Source organism: Nipponia nippon, unplaced genomic scaffold (assembly GCF_047370975.1).
Source record: "Nipponia nippon isolate SJK-2023a ecotype South Korea unplaced genomic scaffold, ASM4737097v1 scaffold_2, whole genome shotgun sequence".
Lineage (NCBI taxonomy): Eukaryota > Metazoa > Chordata > Aves > Pelecaniformes > Threskiornithidae > Nipponia > Nipponia nippon.
The window spans coordinates 107,132,717-107,147,542 of NW_028262336.1; the positions used below are offsets into that span (position 1 = coordinate 107,132,717).

General features: G+C 39.8%; 1 protein-coding gene across 8 annotated transcripts in view; it reads right to left on the bottom strand.

Annotated features, from left to right (window-relative positions):
* FRY (FRY microtubule binding protein) overlaps nucleotides 1-14,826 on the bottom strand; it is a 250,388-nt gene that overhangs the window by 166,897 nt on the left and 68,665 nt on the right. For 3 of the 8 annotated variants that reach the window (XM_087756431.1, XM_087756427.1, XM_087756428.1), the window contains exon 3: nucleotides 7,989-8,216. The exons of the other annotated variants lie outside the window; for them this stretch is intronic. In XM_087756431.1, coding sequence (XP_087612557.1) covers nucleotides 7,989-8,058 — 70 coding nt within the window. In that variant the 5' untranslated portion in view covers nucleotides 8,059-8,216. The remainder of the gene's footprint in view (nucleotides 1-7,988; nucleotides 8,217-14,826) is intronic. 8 annotated transcript variants of the gene reach the window in all.

Here is a 14,826-nt window from a genome sequence, read left to right on the forward strand (position 1 = left end):
TCACTAAATCCCTTGCCCCATTCAGTGACAGGTCCACATTTTCCTTGTTCAGCCTTTCACCACCAATGAAGCAAGAGAAAGTCGTCTTCTTGTTACCTTGGGAATCTCTTGCAATTCCCATCTCCAGTTGAGCTTTGGATTTCCAAGCACCATGCCTGCATGCCTGGGCAACGTTTATAAATTCCTCCTTTGTAGCCAACGCCCGCTTCCACCTCTGATATACTGCCTTTTTTGCATTGGAGCTCAGCCATGAGGTCCCTGATAAGCCAAGCTGGTCTCCTCATATGTCTGCTTGTTTCCCTGAGTATTTGGGTGTCCCACTCTCGCACTTGGAATATGCTCACCTCAAAGACCTGCTAGCTTTCCTGAGTTCCTTTGCCTTTCAGAACTGCCCCCCATGGGATGCCACCTAACAGTTTCTGAAATCTGAAAACCTAAAATCTGCTCTCCTGAAGTCCAGGGTCTGTACTCTGCCGCCCTCTTTCCTCTCTCTTCTCAGGATCTTCAGCTCCAATCAGTTGTTCCTTGACAGCGGATAGCAAATCCAGCTGCAATTCACCCCTGGTTGGTCCATCCTGTATCAAGAAGTTATTCCCAACACCCTCGAGAAATCCTGACTGCTTGCGTCCTACTACATTGCACTTCCAGCAGACATCAGGACATTCAAGTCCCCCATGTGAACCAACATCAGCAATCCATCAACTTCTTCAAGTGGTTTAAAGAAGGCTTTGTCTGCTTCCTCACCCTGATCGGGTGGCCTGTAACAGAATCCCACCATCGTGTAACCCTTAAAGTCCTCTCTTCTGTTCCTGACCCACAAACTCTCAAGCACACTGTCACTCACCCATCCCATAGGAGAGCTCTATACACGAGGAGCTCCTTCACAATGACAGCAACCTCCACTCCTCATCTTCCCTGCAGGTCCTTCCTGAAGAGGTGGTATCCATCCATAACAGCCCTCCAAATGCGTGAGCTGTTAACACCAACCCTGCTACTCCAGTGATGATGTAGTCTTGTGACTGCATGCAGCACTGGACTTCCTCCTGCCTGTTTGCCAGAGTGCATGTATTTGTAGACATACGCTTAAGGTGGGTGCCTCTTCATCCTGTTTCACAGTTCCTGAGGTCTCTCTTGTTCCCTTTGCCCTGCACCCTTTGCTTTCCACCCCAGTTCACTGCTACCTAACTGAACTATGGGTCATAATCTCCCTCCACTGTCATTCCTCACAAATAATTCAGCTACCTACCTCTGTGAAATTATTCTGCAGTCCAAATTTATCACAGAAACAACAACAGAAACAACAATTTCACTGCTGATGCTCTGAAGCAGGGAAGAGAGGAATGGAAAAGCCTGGAGAAGGAACTAGCTCTGGTATTTAGAAGCAGGAATGGGAACAGGAGTCACTATTAAGAAAGTAAATATGATTTACCATACAGCTCCACCAGTCTAATAGCAGGAATCAGCTAAAACTGCCTCCTGCTCTTAGCCATGTATCCTTGTCCCCTTCTGTGGGAGAGAAGGGGCAGAAGCACAGGGACAGGGACAAGAGGCTGGGGTGGCACAGCTACTGCAATGCCACACCTGCCCATCGTGGGCTCAGCACCCACAGGAATACCATCTCTAGGGCTACCAACTCATAGCAAGTGTCGGAGCACTTACCAGTCACTTAGAAATTCAGGAATGAATACAGAAAATAAAGCTGGACAAGCATATGCAATCGGAATTCTGGAAGGGTGGAGACTGTTTCCTACAGTCCACAAGGTCAATATAGAGAAGACAGTTTAAACTATTAAATGAAATGAGTGCATCAAAAGTGACTGAAATATAAAAGGAATGTTAAGTAGCATTTTGGCTTATATCCTCCTTTACTAAACCATGGACACTTGTGTATGCTTTATAAACCTAAGGTAACCTGTATATTATCACTTCCCTTATTTATTTCTTTTTTTATTTTTTTATATATATATATGTTCTTATATATATATGTTCTTATATATATTATATATATGTTCATATATATATGTGTGTTCTTTTATTTATATATATATAAACCTACAGCTTCTTCAGTGGTATTTTATATGCATAGAGGAAACCACAAGAACTGTTAGATCTTTTTGAATAGTAACTAGCTATATTGGAAAAAAGCAAACTGCTGGTAATCTGATAAACCAACAGTACAGCAACATCAGATATTGCAAATTAATCACTCAAAGTGGATACTAATAGTTCAACAGAATAGTTTTGTTTTTATCACAAATAAAATTATTGGAACCTTTATGGAACATGTACCAGTAATTACGTATGCCTAGTTTATGCCTCGTTTCCAGACTATTTTGTATTTTGAGATAAGGACTGAAGTTTTGCCACAAAAATCTATGCACTAAGACTGCACTCACACTATTTGTAGATGTTTACGACAATAATTAAAATTAAAACCTCTTAATGGCAAGCAAACTCATTCTGCAAATAAACTGAATTTTACAATAGAGCATTTTGGATTCTCTCATGCTGCCAATATGGTAGAAACAATTCTGGAAGGTCCTGAAGAGAGTAGCAAACATCAACATAAACATGAATCCTCTCTTAAGAGTTCTGAGGTCCCCAAAGTCATTAAACTTCCATTTTCCCTTCTAAGAAGAACCATGTCAAAATGCAAACTCTAAAATGGTTACCACCCAGAACACAGCCCAAACACTCTGGTTTAATACCTTTCCCTACAGCTCTGTGGAGAAGAGGATCAGATCTGCAGGGAAATGTAAAGAAGATTGTCGGAGATAACAGTCACCGCTATTAAGCAAGTCACTTTTCTGCTGGCAATCACAGACTACTTAAAGCTGAAGGATATAGTAAGCACCCTAATTTCAGGCTCAATGGATAGAGCAATCAATTCCCTTTATGTAGCAAGACAGCTTGAATTAATAGCATCCTTTGTCCAAGGCAGAGTCACATGCCCAGGCCCGAGCAGATGCTAACCTTCGTCCCCAGGGCTCCCTAAAGGCAGGGGCTGTGGAAGTGGCCAGCTTTTTGCAGGTGTATTAGGGTGAGACCTCAGTAGCAAGCAAGAGGAGAAGGTCCAAGCATGGCCCCAGCCCAGGCTGCAGTTTCTCCGTCCGTGCCAGCCTGCTCTCCCACTTACCACAGCCACACGTCCCGGCCCCCTCCCCAGCTGCAGGACACTCACTCGCTTCACGCAAGACCTGATCCTTTCCCTGCAGGGCGAGTTTGCGGCACTTCAGCTTCTTGAATCAGCTCACTTTGAGTCTGCAAGAGTAGGAATGCCAGAGCAAGAGAGATGGCGGGGAAGAAGGATAGGTTCTTCTTGTTCAGTGAATATGTTTATTTAAGTGGGCACTGAGAAACACTAAGGAGCCTCTTTCCTTCACTGGTATCTTGCTACGATCACTAAGTCTGATAGCACAGTGTGCTTAGCATATTCAGCTTTAAACAGGTCTATGTTTGCCTGCAGATAAGCGACCCCCTGCAAAATGGTTGTTATCATCTTCCTGCACAATAAAATCTTACTAGAATATCAAAACTGCACCACAGAACTTACACATAATGCAGACTTTTACCTAAGAAACTGCCCACGGCCTTCCCTTTCTCTTGCTCATGGACATAGGACTTCACAAATATTCTCTGTAAAAAGGCTGAATTTTATTGCTAAATGTATTACATTCATTTCATGAAGGACTACGTGGCAGCCAACAATCCCCCATCCTTCACATTGGCCATTGAGAAGTTTCTCTTAGGCCTGATGCTCTTCTGACAACATAACTCGTTTGGACGCTAGCCCTGCGTTCAGCTCAGTACGCGATGAGCAAGCTGCAGAGAAGCCAGAGGTCCTCCAGGGACTGTTCTGGGATGCTGTTGTGGTTGAGCCATGCCAGCAATAACTGATGCGGGTGCCTGTGTGCGCCCAGGATTAAGCTGTCTCCAATGTTACCACCGCTAGTAAACAGTGAGTGGCTTTTGCCAGTCGCTGCTACAGGGACTGGGCACGCGGGGGCACAGAGATGGCTGTGCAGGATCGGGCAATGGGCTTTGTACAGCACAGAGGTGAAGAGGGTGATGATACGAGGATTTTGATGTGGATGGTGGCTACTGTGGAAGAAGACAGGGAAGTATGGGCCATGGGAAAGAGACCTGAAGTCCTAACACTGAAAAAGGCCTTATTCAGAGTCTGAAGTAAATGCAAGTCCACAGAAGAAAACATCTTGCCATTCAAAGGTAGGTAATGCCAAGCACTGAGAAACAAGCATTGTCATCCTTAAAATAAGGCCCTGAAGATAACTCCATTCTATGAGAATTGGCGAATAAAATTAAAATATTCAACTATGCAAAATGTGCTGTCATTTAATTACACAAAAAGACACCTTAAAATCTCTCTGTAGTAACTGGGAGACAGTGAAATGCAGTTTCTGCCAGCCCATATAAGAGCTGATTTGTGAGAGCACAAGTGAGCCATCTACCTGTGCCATTTGGATTCTTCTACAGAAACCTTTCCTCCAAGAAAGGAACAATAAACTTAATTGCTCATCTGATATAGAAACTGCAAAAAATGGCATTTACGATAGAATTTCCTACAGTTTATACTGATGGCAGTCCAGATTCTTGTAGCTTAATTTTTAAACTTCTATTCTTCAGGTTTTTTTTTTACTTATGAATTTGAAAAATGCATTTCCAAATTAAATTCAGACTAAATCTAACCATCTGATTCATTCAAAAAGTAAAAACAGTCTAAGGAAAGAGCAAATTCAAATTCTCAACTTTTGGATTCATATGTTATTCTTTGAATAAATTACAAATCTTTATTTACAAAAAGTATTTTGCAATATTTCCATAACAAATCTAAGGAGAAGACTCTTAATCTTTTGGTGAGACCTATTTTATTCTCGCCATTCTATTGACCTCGGTGGGCCAGGTGAGCACTACTCACCTTGAGTAAGCATGGCCATTTTAGCAGTAATTTCAAAAGAAGTAATGCAAATGATTAATGCAGTAGTTGACTAATGCAGACTTTGCAGTTGTTGACTAATGCAGCATTGATCAAAAATACTTGAATATTTAAGAAAACATCAGAACACAAATGAGATCAGTTAAAAAAAAAAAAGATTATTCTTATTTTCCAGCTAGAGAATCACAGTTCTGATCCCATCTCCGACACATTACAGGAGTATTTTCCAGAACTGCATGACATGCACAGTATCTTATTGACATGTGCAGAGCAAAAGTCTGTTTTGAGAGCTGCACAAAGGAGTATTTTGAGGTCTCCCAGTTTGGTGGGATGATTCAAAGGCCAGACTGTGACTCGGCTTTTTTGTCCCCCAGGAACAAGAGTGCATGCTCACCATGCCCACACCCCGGACACACCACCGACTGTATCATCCTGATTACAACAGTTAACAGGCACCTAAAATGAACCGACTCCAGTGCCCATAAATTACCTGCCTCCTTAGCTGGCTGATTAACATGAAAATCCAAGTAGCATTCTAGGTGAACAGCTCTGCAAGTCATGTGTGACACTGAACTGAAATCCTGACCAGCATGTCAAGAATGCTAGTCTGTTAAACGCCTTAGATAGCAAAATCAGAGAAAATTGTCATCCCAGGTACATTTCATGGCATGGTATGGGCAATGGGTGTGGTGAGCAATCTATTAGAAAGCGCTAATGCTCTGTGTAAGCCAAAACACAAATCAATAGAAAGGACTGGTTTTGGTGGGACTATAAAGCCCAGGAAGGATAAATGCTATTTACAGCTGATGTTTTAAAGTGCCAATTCACAGAAACATACATGGACAGCACCCCTACACTATTACCATTTGAGCAAAATATATACTGCAGGACCCGAACTTATTTTTCTTTTAAAACAGTATATTAGACCTCTTTCTACTAGGTAAATGCCACGGCATAATTTATAGCTTACTTCTGCTCTTGGGTATGCAGACACAGCACCTATTCTCTGAAAAAACATGTTCCTGTGCATGCATGTGCAGGCTTCCCAGCAGTTTCTCAAGCAAGGGAAGTCTTTTCCTCTGCTCCACCCATCACATAGCAGAGCTGAAGAAAGCCCTAGGTCTTTTGAACTCCCTACTGTCTTCTTATCAAATTGTTTGTTTTTCAGCTAGAAAGGATATGTACAGATTTATGAACACAGTCTTCCAGACTGAAAGGGAAAAAAACCATAATTGGCAACAGGTTTCAGTCAACCTGGATTAATTTATTGTATTCCCTCTTACTGTTTATTCAAATACAGTAGAAAGCATGTTTATCAGCTAAAAGAATGTCAGAAATACCAATTATTCATACACTATTTCCATTTCTCTAAAACAGAATTTCATTTAAGGGCTTCTAATTTCAGCCTAGAAACATCTTTGCTGTATTGAAATACTTTCAATATACTTTGATGTAGAGGAAAAAGGAAAAGATTAAAATGTTATATTTAATTCTATAATATAGTCATTTTTATATTCGTAAGTGCTAGTTTTACTTAGTCTTAAAGTTACAGTAGTCTATTACAAAAATAATGCCAGAACTGATTTGATTTCTGCACCATAAAGTGACTTGTTTTTCTTCTGTCACAAACTGTGACTAGCTTGTTATAAAATATGTGTTGTCACCATACATACTTATGTTCTCAGTATTTGATTAACATTAGTCCAAAAAGGTAACTAAACCATAAAATTCTCTTCCAGTCCTTGTGAGATCAGTGATTTGAATGAATATGCACTAAATATTTTAGAAGAAGGGCAGATAAGCAACGCTGTTTAGGTAATAGTATTATTCCCTAGTGGCTTCACACTTGTGGTAGAAAAACAGACTGAAACTACACTACAGTGTTACTGAGGTTACAAATGACCTGGAAAAATACAGTTTCTATGGATATCATTTAATGAAGACAAGCCTTGCATGCCAGACATCTAATATAGTGTTATTTTTATTTCTTTGCAGGTATTCAGATACACGCCTTGTATTAAGCAGATTTTGCACTTTTGTATACCATAGAATTTTAAAATGCTAGCCTTTTATGCAGAAGTTATTAAATTATAGATAGCGGGATGATCAGAACCTTACTGCATACGCAGCCAAGTTGGATTTTTCCAGAGACATTGTGTTCTATCTTTTAAAAACAGTTAATTATGGAGATCTAGCACTGTTAACACAAGCTTCTATAGAAAAGGAATATACTGTTCATGTATTTTAAATTAAAAAGCATATTTCTGCCAGAGTTATCCCATGGCCTTACCTAATCTGAATGTATTTGCAAGCACTAAATTTTATTCGGAAATCTTTATTACATAATATTGCTAAAAATCCAAAGAGTGATTGATTTAAACAGCAATGGAAATCAGGAACAGCAATACTGAAAAGACCAAGGAAGACTAAAATGCCATTTGTTTACATTCTGCAAAACACAGCCTGGATTAGATAAACAGATGGATTCTTTCTAGATGGAAATATTGCATAAGATTCTGAAATTAAGCATAGAGGGTGGGAAGTGCAGCTATAAGCAACTGATGTTTTGCTTTTCATCACATTAAAATAATGACACTCAGACCTGAAGTATAATCATTATGTTTTTGACCTCAGTGCACAATTAATAAAAACCAACTTCTGAGCAATGCCACACCCTTGTGATTAAACAGCATTTTCAAAAATATTTAGATAAAGCCCGAACAAATCAAATAAACATGTAGGCAGGAAACGCTGTTTGGAATGCACTCCGTGCAATGTACTATTAGAGAGAGCCAGAAAGCAGCCTAACTTCAGAATTCAATCAAGCAAAATCTAGTATAATCCCATTACAGCCTTTGCAGTTCATGAAACCTATTTAAATCTCTGACATTCTGATTTTTAGAGCTGATGAAAGCAAAAAGTATTTGGTTTACAGAACACAAACATACAGAAATATAAGATTTTATCCTTTAGGTTATCCTAGCTATTTACCAAGCAATGCGTAATATGAAAAGATTACTCTTCTGCTACTCACTATTGCTCCAGGATTTCAGTAAATATTTGATACTGATTTCAAAGAAGCCTGAATCCTGCTGGCTAGCCATGTCTGCTGCATACAAAGAGGCTTCTATAATTCTGAGCAGCTGAAGTGGCAGGTACTATGTATGTAGATGTGACTGTCACCAGTTAGTGATGTAAACGAGGGGTCAGAGGAGGAAATGAAGTCTCCGCAGATCCACTTCTTCCGTTCATGGTAGGTAAGCTCATTTGAAAAAAAAAAAAAAAAAGGCGCTCAACAACAACAACAAAAACACACCATGAGATTTTTGTCCTTTGCTCTTCCTCCGGGGCTCATACTTAATTCTATCTGCGGAGCATTTTATTCCCTCACCCCCTCAGTACGTATTTTCACTTATTCCATTCCACAACTAGGCAAATTTCTCCCGGTCAGTTAAGGCATATGCAGTACCACAGCACTTGTTCCATAAGCACAGAGTATCTTCCCGAAGGGTGTCTGAGCTGTGCTTTTAATACCGTGCAGTCTGCCTGTCTGAAGCTTTTTTCCCATCAGAAGCTGACAGCCCGAGAGTATGCACCTCCTCTGGCGAACCGAGTACCAACTTGAAGCCCCACTGAAACCGTCTCTTCTGCAGCTGGAGGAATTTCACACGTACTGTTTAGCTTTAGGAAAAAATCCACCCTCTAATGAATATCCTCTGCATGCTCTGGTCAGCTGCTCTCCTTCCGCCTGTTTCCAAGAAGAGCACGCTGAACTATACACAACTGCATCATGCTGCGGTAAAGCAGAGCTGCACCCATAGATCTGATTGCAGTGACGTTGGGAAAAAAAACCCACGGCTCTCCCTCAGCCCAGTTGCACAAGAGAAGCACTTCCAGAGCACTAAACCCATGGCATTCAGACTGGCTGCTTCTGCTTTTCTTTCACTGCTACAGAAAAACGTGTTGTCATTTTTTCCTTGACTTTTCCCCCCCGCCCCCTTAACAAAGATGAGCGACAGCAAGCTGAATTCATAATGGCAAATACACCAGAGAGCTCGCTGCTTGGTATTCGCCTCCGAAAGAGCCACAGAAAATTCTCAGTTTGATGTAATTTTTATCTTGAGTAATGTTTTTTTAAAAAGGGACTGAATTCACATAAGGAACTCACATAAGAAAATGAGGCAAAAGCAATTTGCTGGTTGTTAATCTCTGTATTTTCTACAAAATACTGAACTGGTAGCTACAATTTCCGTATTCCTAAGGTTTTACTTTAAATACTCACAGTACATCACTATGCATATTTTAATGGTAATGAAGCAAAATAAGAAGAATCAGTTTCCCAAATATTTTTTGTTTCATATATTCTTGGTATCATCCTTCCAGATATTATTTCCTGGGAGTAAGAGTACTTCTTTTCACACTTAGTGGAATAAATTTCCTGCAGCATCTCGTAATCATAGTATCTGAGCCAAAATAGAGCTTGTCTGCTGCTGATTTGTCAGCAATTATATTTGCATATTATTTTTAGTTTCAGTATGCAGAATATTTGATGTTTGGATTGGAAACTGAGGAACACAAGGGTCATTGAGACCAAACTCCCATGGTTCTCACTGAAAATATGCTAAATGTCTTCTGTAAACATACCTCATCTAGAGATAAGGTTTTGTGTCCTCACTAATGGAAGGCTGTTGTAGAAACTCACTTCATAAACCTTCTTTCAATTCCTAAATGAAGTTTACTCAAAACCAGTTTACACCCTTTTGTGAACATGGGCCAGCAGAAATGTTCAGAGTATCTCAGGTTTGATCTCACCAGCTATCAAAGAGATCTGATCAGCTCTTCCTCCCTATACTGTTAAATATTATCCCATTGCTGTCACTCTGGGCCCCCAATTTCTTTTCCGAGATCCCCGTGTCCCCGTCGCCCCCACTGACAATGCCTCCTCATCGTACCATCCCGTTTGAACCAGCACACTCCAACTTTTTACAATTAAAGTTAAATTTAATACCAAATATGGCAAGTCCCAAGACCTAGGTCTGATGTCTTCCTACCATCCCATTACTTGATTTTTCAGCAGAGGCAATGCCAGGTACGTTTGGAAATCCTTATTCATCCTCACAAATGCTGTATTAATTCCTATGTTCAAGGATTTAAGTAATAATTTCCCCTGTGGTGCTACATCAAATGCTTTTCTGAAGATGACTGATATATTAATTTTATCACTATTCTCTTGTTGAAAATAAAAATATAAGGTTAATTTGCAAATAGTTGTCCTTCCTAAATCTATATTGGATTTTATCCAATTTTCAATTAAATCCACGCCCTTAAATATAATCTCCCAACAAATTTTGTTTCAAAGCCTTGAGTGTGGCTGAGGTCAAGCAGCCTCTCTGTTGATATAGATAATTTTTCCCCCATAAATTCTGTGGTTTATATTTACAAGGCAGAACCTCTCTTTTGATAGATCCAACAAAAATTTTATTACCTGAGCTGCAACTTCATATGCCCACTTTTCCCTTGTTATGAATGGGAAATTATCTGGGTTTTGTAATGTGAATTTGAAGATCTTTGAGGGTTTATTCCACCTCATAATTGATTTTTGTTTTGTTTGTATTATTCCTCCTACCTCTGTTCCTCTACAAGGTCCCATCCTTATGGAAAATAAAGGCAAGGCATTCACTTAGTTAGTCATTGTATTTTATTCTTACTCTATCGCTCATCCTCAGTGGATACTGGACTCTTTAAAATTGATGTTCTTGTTTCAAAATTGTAAAGGACCAAGGACGTTTAACCATTTGCTTTTAATTCCTTCACATATTCTTACTCAGCTGACCTTTTGATAGCGCTCACTTTAAATTGGCACCCTCTAACCTCCAAGCCACCTTGGCAAACAATGCAAGGGGGACTCTTCCAGGAACTCTGCAGTCCTTTTCCGTAAGAATGATGGAGCATTCAATGAAATGACTGGGAGATCACTTTAAAACAAACAAAAGAAAGTGTGTCTTTCTTCAGGAAGTTGTGAGCTTGTTGGTACTTGTGGAGGTAGACAGCACTAGCAGCTTCAAAATGCTGATAATAAACACAAATTTAGGTCTATAAAGGATGCTAAAAGGACCAGGCAGGAAAGTACCCCCCTCTAACATCCCTAATACAGCAATGCACACACTGGGGCGTATGAGCGGGATGGGCTGCAGAAAGTGGCTACACCCGTGTGCACAGCTTCTTCTATTGCTGCTGTTGGGAGGAGAACACCAGTGAGTGTGGAGAATCCCATGGGTGACTGGTGGGACCCCATGGGATGCTCCTGAGGGTCTCGTGTTTCAAGGTTTGGTTGGCTGGTTGGTTTTGGTGCTTGCAAGTTAAAGAAATTTCAGACATCCCCTGTAGGCGAGTACCTGATTTCTTCACTGTCACTAATGAGTTCCTTTTATTTCTCATAGTTTGTCTTTTCAAAACTGCAGGCCTATCCTTGCTTATCCTGAATCAGCTTGTATGAACGTGATCCAATAACGTTCTTGTCACTTGTCCTTGGTCTTCACCAGTTATGAAGTCTAACCAGCACAATCTCTTCTTGGCTTTGTGATCATTTGGCGAAAAAATAAATGGGCTATCACATCCAAGGATATCTGGATTTGACTACTGTAACTAGAGTTTGTGTCTGGGATGTTAAAGTATTACCCAATGCCTACTTGCACTTCCCCGTGGACTAACTTTAAAAAGGCTATAGGTACATTCAGCCTTCTGTCTAGGAGTGGCAGATCCCCTAGCACCTTTTTTACTGACTTTCTCTGAATTCATCTGTAGCCAAAGTAACTCCATTTCATGTATAGTAGTCTTTTTTTAACATTGCATCACAAGATTAATATACAATGCAGAATCTCACTGCTTCACCTTTTAGTATTCTTTCTGAAGAACGTGTTTGTTTACCTATTGTGCACTTCCACTGACCATAGGCTGTTGTACTAAAATGCTGAACAACTTAATGGATGTCTTAAGACAAAGCATATTAAAGAAAAATGCCACCACTCTGAAATTGTATATTTTTGGCATTGTATGAAAGAGTTCATACAGAATACAACTTTTACATTATGCTTCCTGATCTCACAATTGTACTAAGGAGCGGTATAGACTAAGGAACTGCTTTCAGTCCACAGAGCAGTCTAATGAGCTACAAGAGGAAAACTGCTCCACTACTTTAATACAGGTGCTCGCAGCACACTATCCAATACTATTGTTACAATTTACTTCAGGGTTGATACTCCTCCATTATCAGTTCTGCTTTAGAAAGTACCACCCAGAACATAAACGCCTCCAAATTCAACTTTTGCTCTAACAGCTTCTTTAAAATTAAAAGTATAACCAATTAAAATCTTACTAATTTCTATCATTAAATAATCATAAAATATTTTTTAAAAACCTTCTAAATGCTAAACTTCATTTAAATATTTGCCAGTCTAAATTTGCTCAAATAGGACATCCTCCAGATAATATAATGGTTTTGTTCGCATTTTGGAAACACTCCTAAAACAGGTATAACACACTGAAATGGCAGAAACAGCAGCGTTCTAATCTAGTGCTCCAAACTTATTTTAGGGAGGCTGACAAGACTAAGAAGTTTTGAAGTTATACAGCTTCCACTTTAATTCTTGTTGACTTTATGATATTTAGAATTTAATTACATATTCCAGGTTGTGAAAGATAGACAGGCATAAGCATACAAAATCTGTCAGTGTAAGTAAGCTTTCTGATGATGGATATTACAGTCTTACATATTCACAAATACAGCGTGCTTCTTTTCATGATATTACTACATAGGAGTTTACGAGAAATTATTGACAATGTAACATTTTTTTCACCATAAGAAATCATAGATCCATAATGTAAGACTTTTCATAGGTCTGTCATGATGAAGCACCTGCTGATTACGATGAGAACAGAAGCATTGTTTCAATTGTAAACATTTGTATGTAACTCAAACTCCACATTCATGACATGCAGTGCACCTTCTGTTCGCTCATCTGCTTCCTGAGATCAGAGGTAGCACGCATCCAGGAGCCTCGGGTACCTGGCTTATACCCTTCTCTGGCTGAACAAAGTCTGTGGAGTTTCCATGCCCCAACTTTGGAAAAAACAGGTTGGGAGAAGCTGTTCGTCAGCAAGGTCAGAAGTGTTCTTGTGAGCAGAACACTGCATGAACAGCTGTTTTCATTGCAAAACATCTGAAAAATAGACTTCCAAAACTTTCACCCAGTAAAAGAAAAAGAATAACAAAAATACATACCGCTGGAGGTATTCACAATATCTATCTTGAGGCATCCAGCTTAGATGCCTACGCTGGAAGGTGAGTGCCTTCAGCATGACTCAAGAGTTCCCCAGAGTTCCAGTAAGTACACAGCACGATTATTTTCCAAAGCAGTCTATTTCTCTTCACTGTCTACACATGATACTTCAGGTAACTACTTTTGTAAATTGGGTACTTTATTTAGATTCTTCATATTTAGTAGCACAGGTACCCGTTTTGTTTACATTTTTAGTGACTACTATTTATAACAGTCATACAGGCAGTTTAGTCCTCTACGTTCTGAGCAATGCTTGCAGGAATCCTGAAAAAAGCACATGGAGATACGAATACAGCACAGTCCTTCCACAATCTTTCAGGACTCATTTTAGCTTGGTATGAAAGGACCTATTTGGATTTTGCAATCTGAACTCTTCAGAATGTGAGGCTAAATGCAAAGAGTAGCTGAAGGCCTCTAAGGGATGCCAACGGTAACAAAGCAAGTATGAACTATAGATCCAAGTTTTGCACACATCATTTCTTTCCTAGTGCTCACACACCGATTGTCTTCTAGTTGCAGAAACCAGTGAGTAGAACAGGGTGTTCGTATTTCTTGCTAACAGAATGAGTCTTCTAACTTATGTAGCAGGTGGTTATATTTTTGATCTCTAAGGACTTTTATTCAAACTCCATCAATAAACCACAGTGATTGTATTTATGAGTGCACAAATATCTGCTAACAGTACAAAGCCTCCCCTTGGTCTGACTTTACAACCCAGTCTCTCCTACAGTGTCATCCTGCAAGATAGGAGCACTTCAGCCCTAATCTAGCAAAAAACTTAAGCAAAACACAATTTTTTATTTGCCCAGCTTGTGCTTAATACCTTGCTTCTACCTTTGCTAGGTGTCAATCATTCTGCTGCTGCCCAGCTCCCCACAGCTTCCAGGTAGTGATGTGGACACAGATCCCAAAGCCAAAGGCAGCTTTACTGAACTGTTGGAAGTTTTAACATGGTTTTTGATTTTCTAGGGCTTCACCAAGTCATATAGCTTTTCCTCCTTAATTTGGGTCAAATGCTATGTCCTTTTAGCCAGATAGATAGTGCTGTATGCTGAATTACACCCGTGCCTCTGATTTCCATGGAATCAGCTTGGATTTACACTGTTACAGTTTGTATACAAGTTTGGCTGTCCGGAGTTTTTCCCCCAAGGAATAAGTAAGGGCTGCTTATTAGGGTCTCTGTGGTTTTGATATGATCTAGTCCTTTTGGGCAAAATAAAGCAACCCTACAAAGGATGATTCCCAGATCAATTTGATTCCAGTGCAGAACACACCTAACAGATGAAAACAAAAACGATCACATCCCGATTGTATTATCACATCGTGGGATATATTGCATTGCGTTCATGATTTCATATTCCCTTCTTTAATAAAACTACTTGGAACCTCTTTATGATCTACTCTTGAAAGACTGCGCTAGCTTTCAGATGGATACTGGTCACAGTCAAATGGTATTCAGGTGCCTAAATATAGGTGTCTAGTGTGATTATAGATACCTTCTGGTATGTGAGCTATTCACAGAGACTGGCAGAT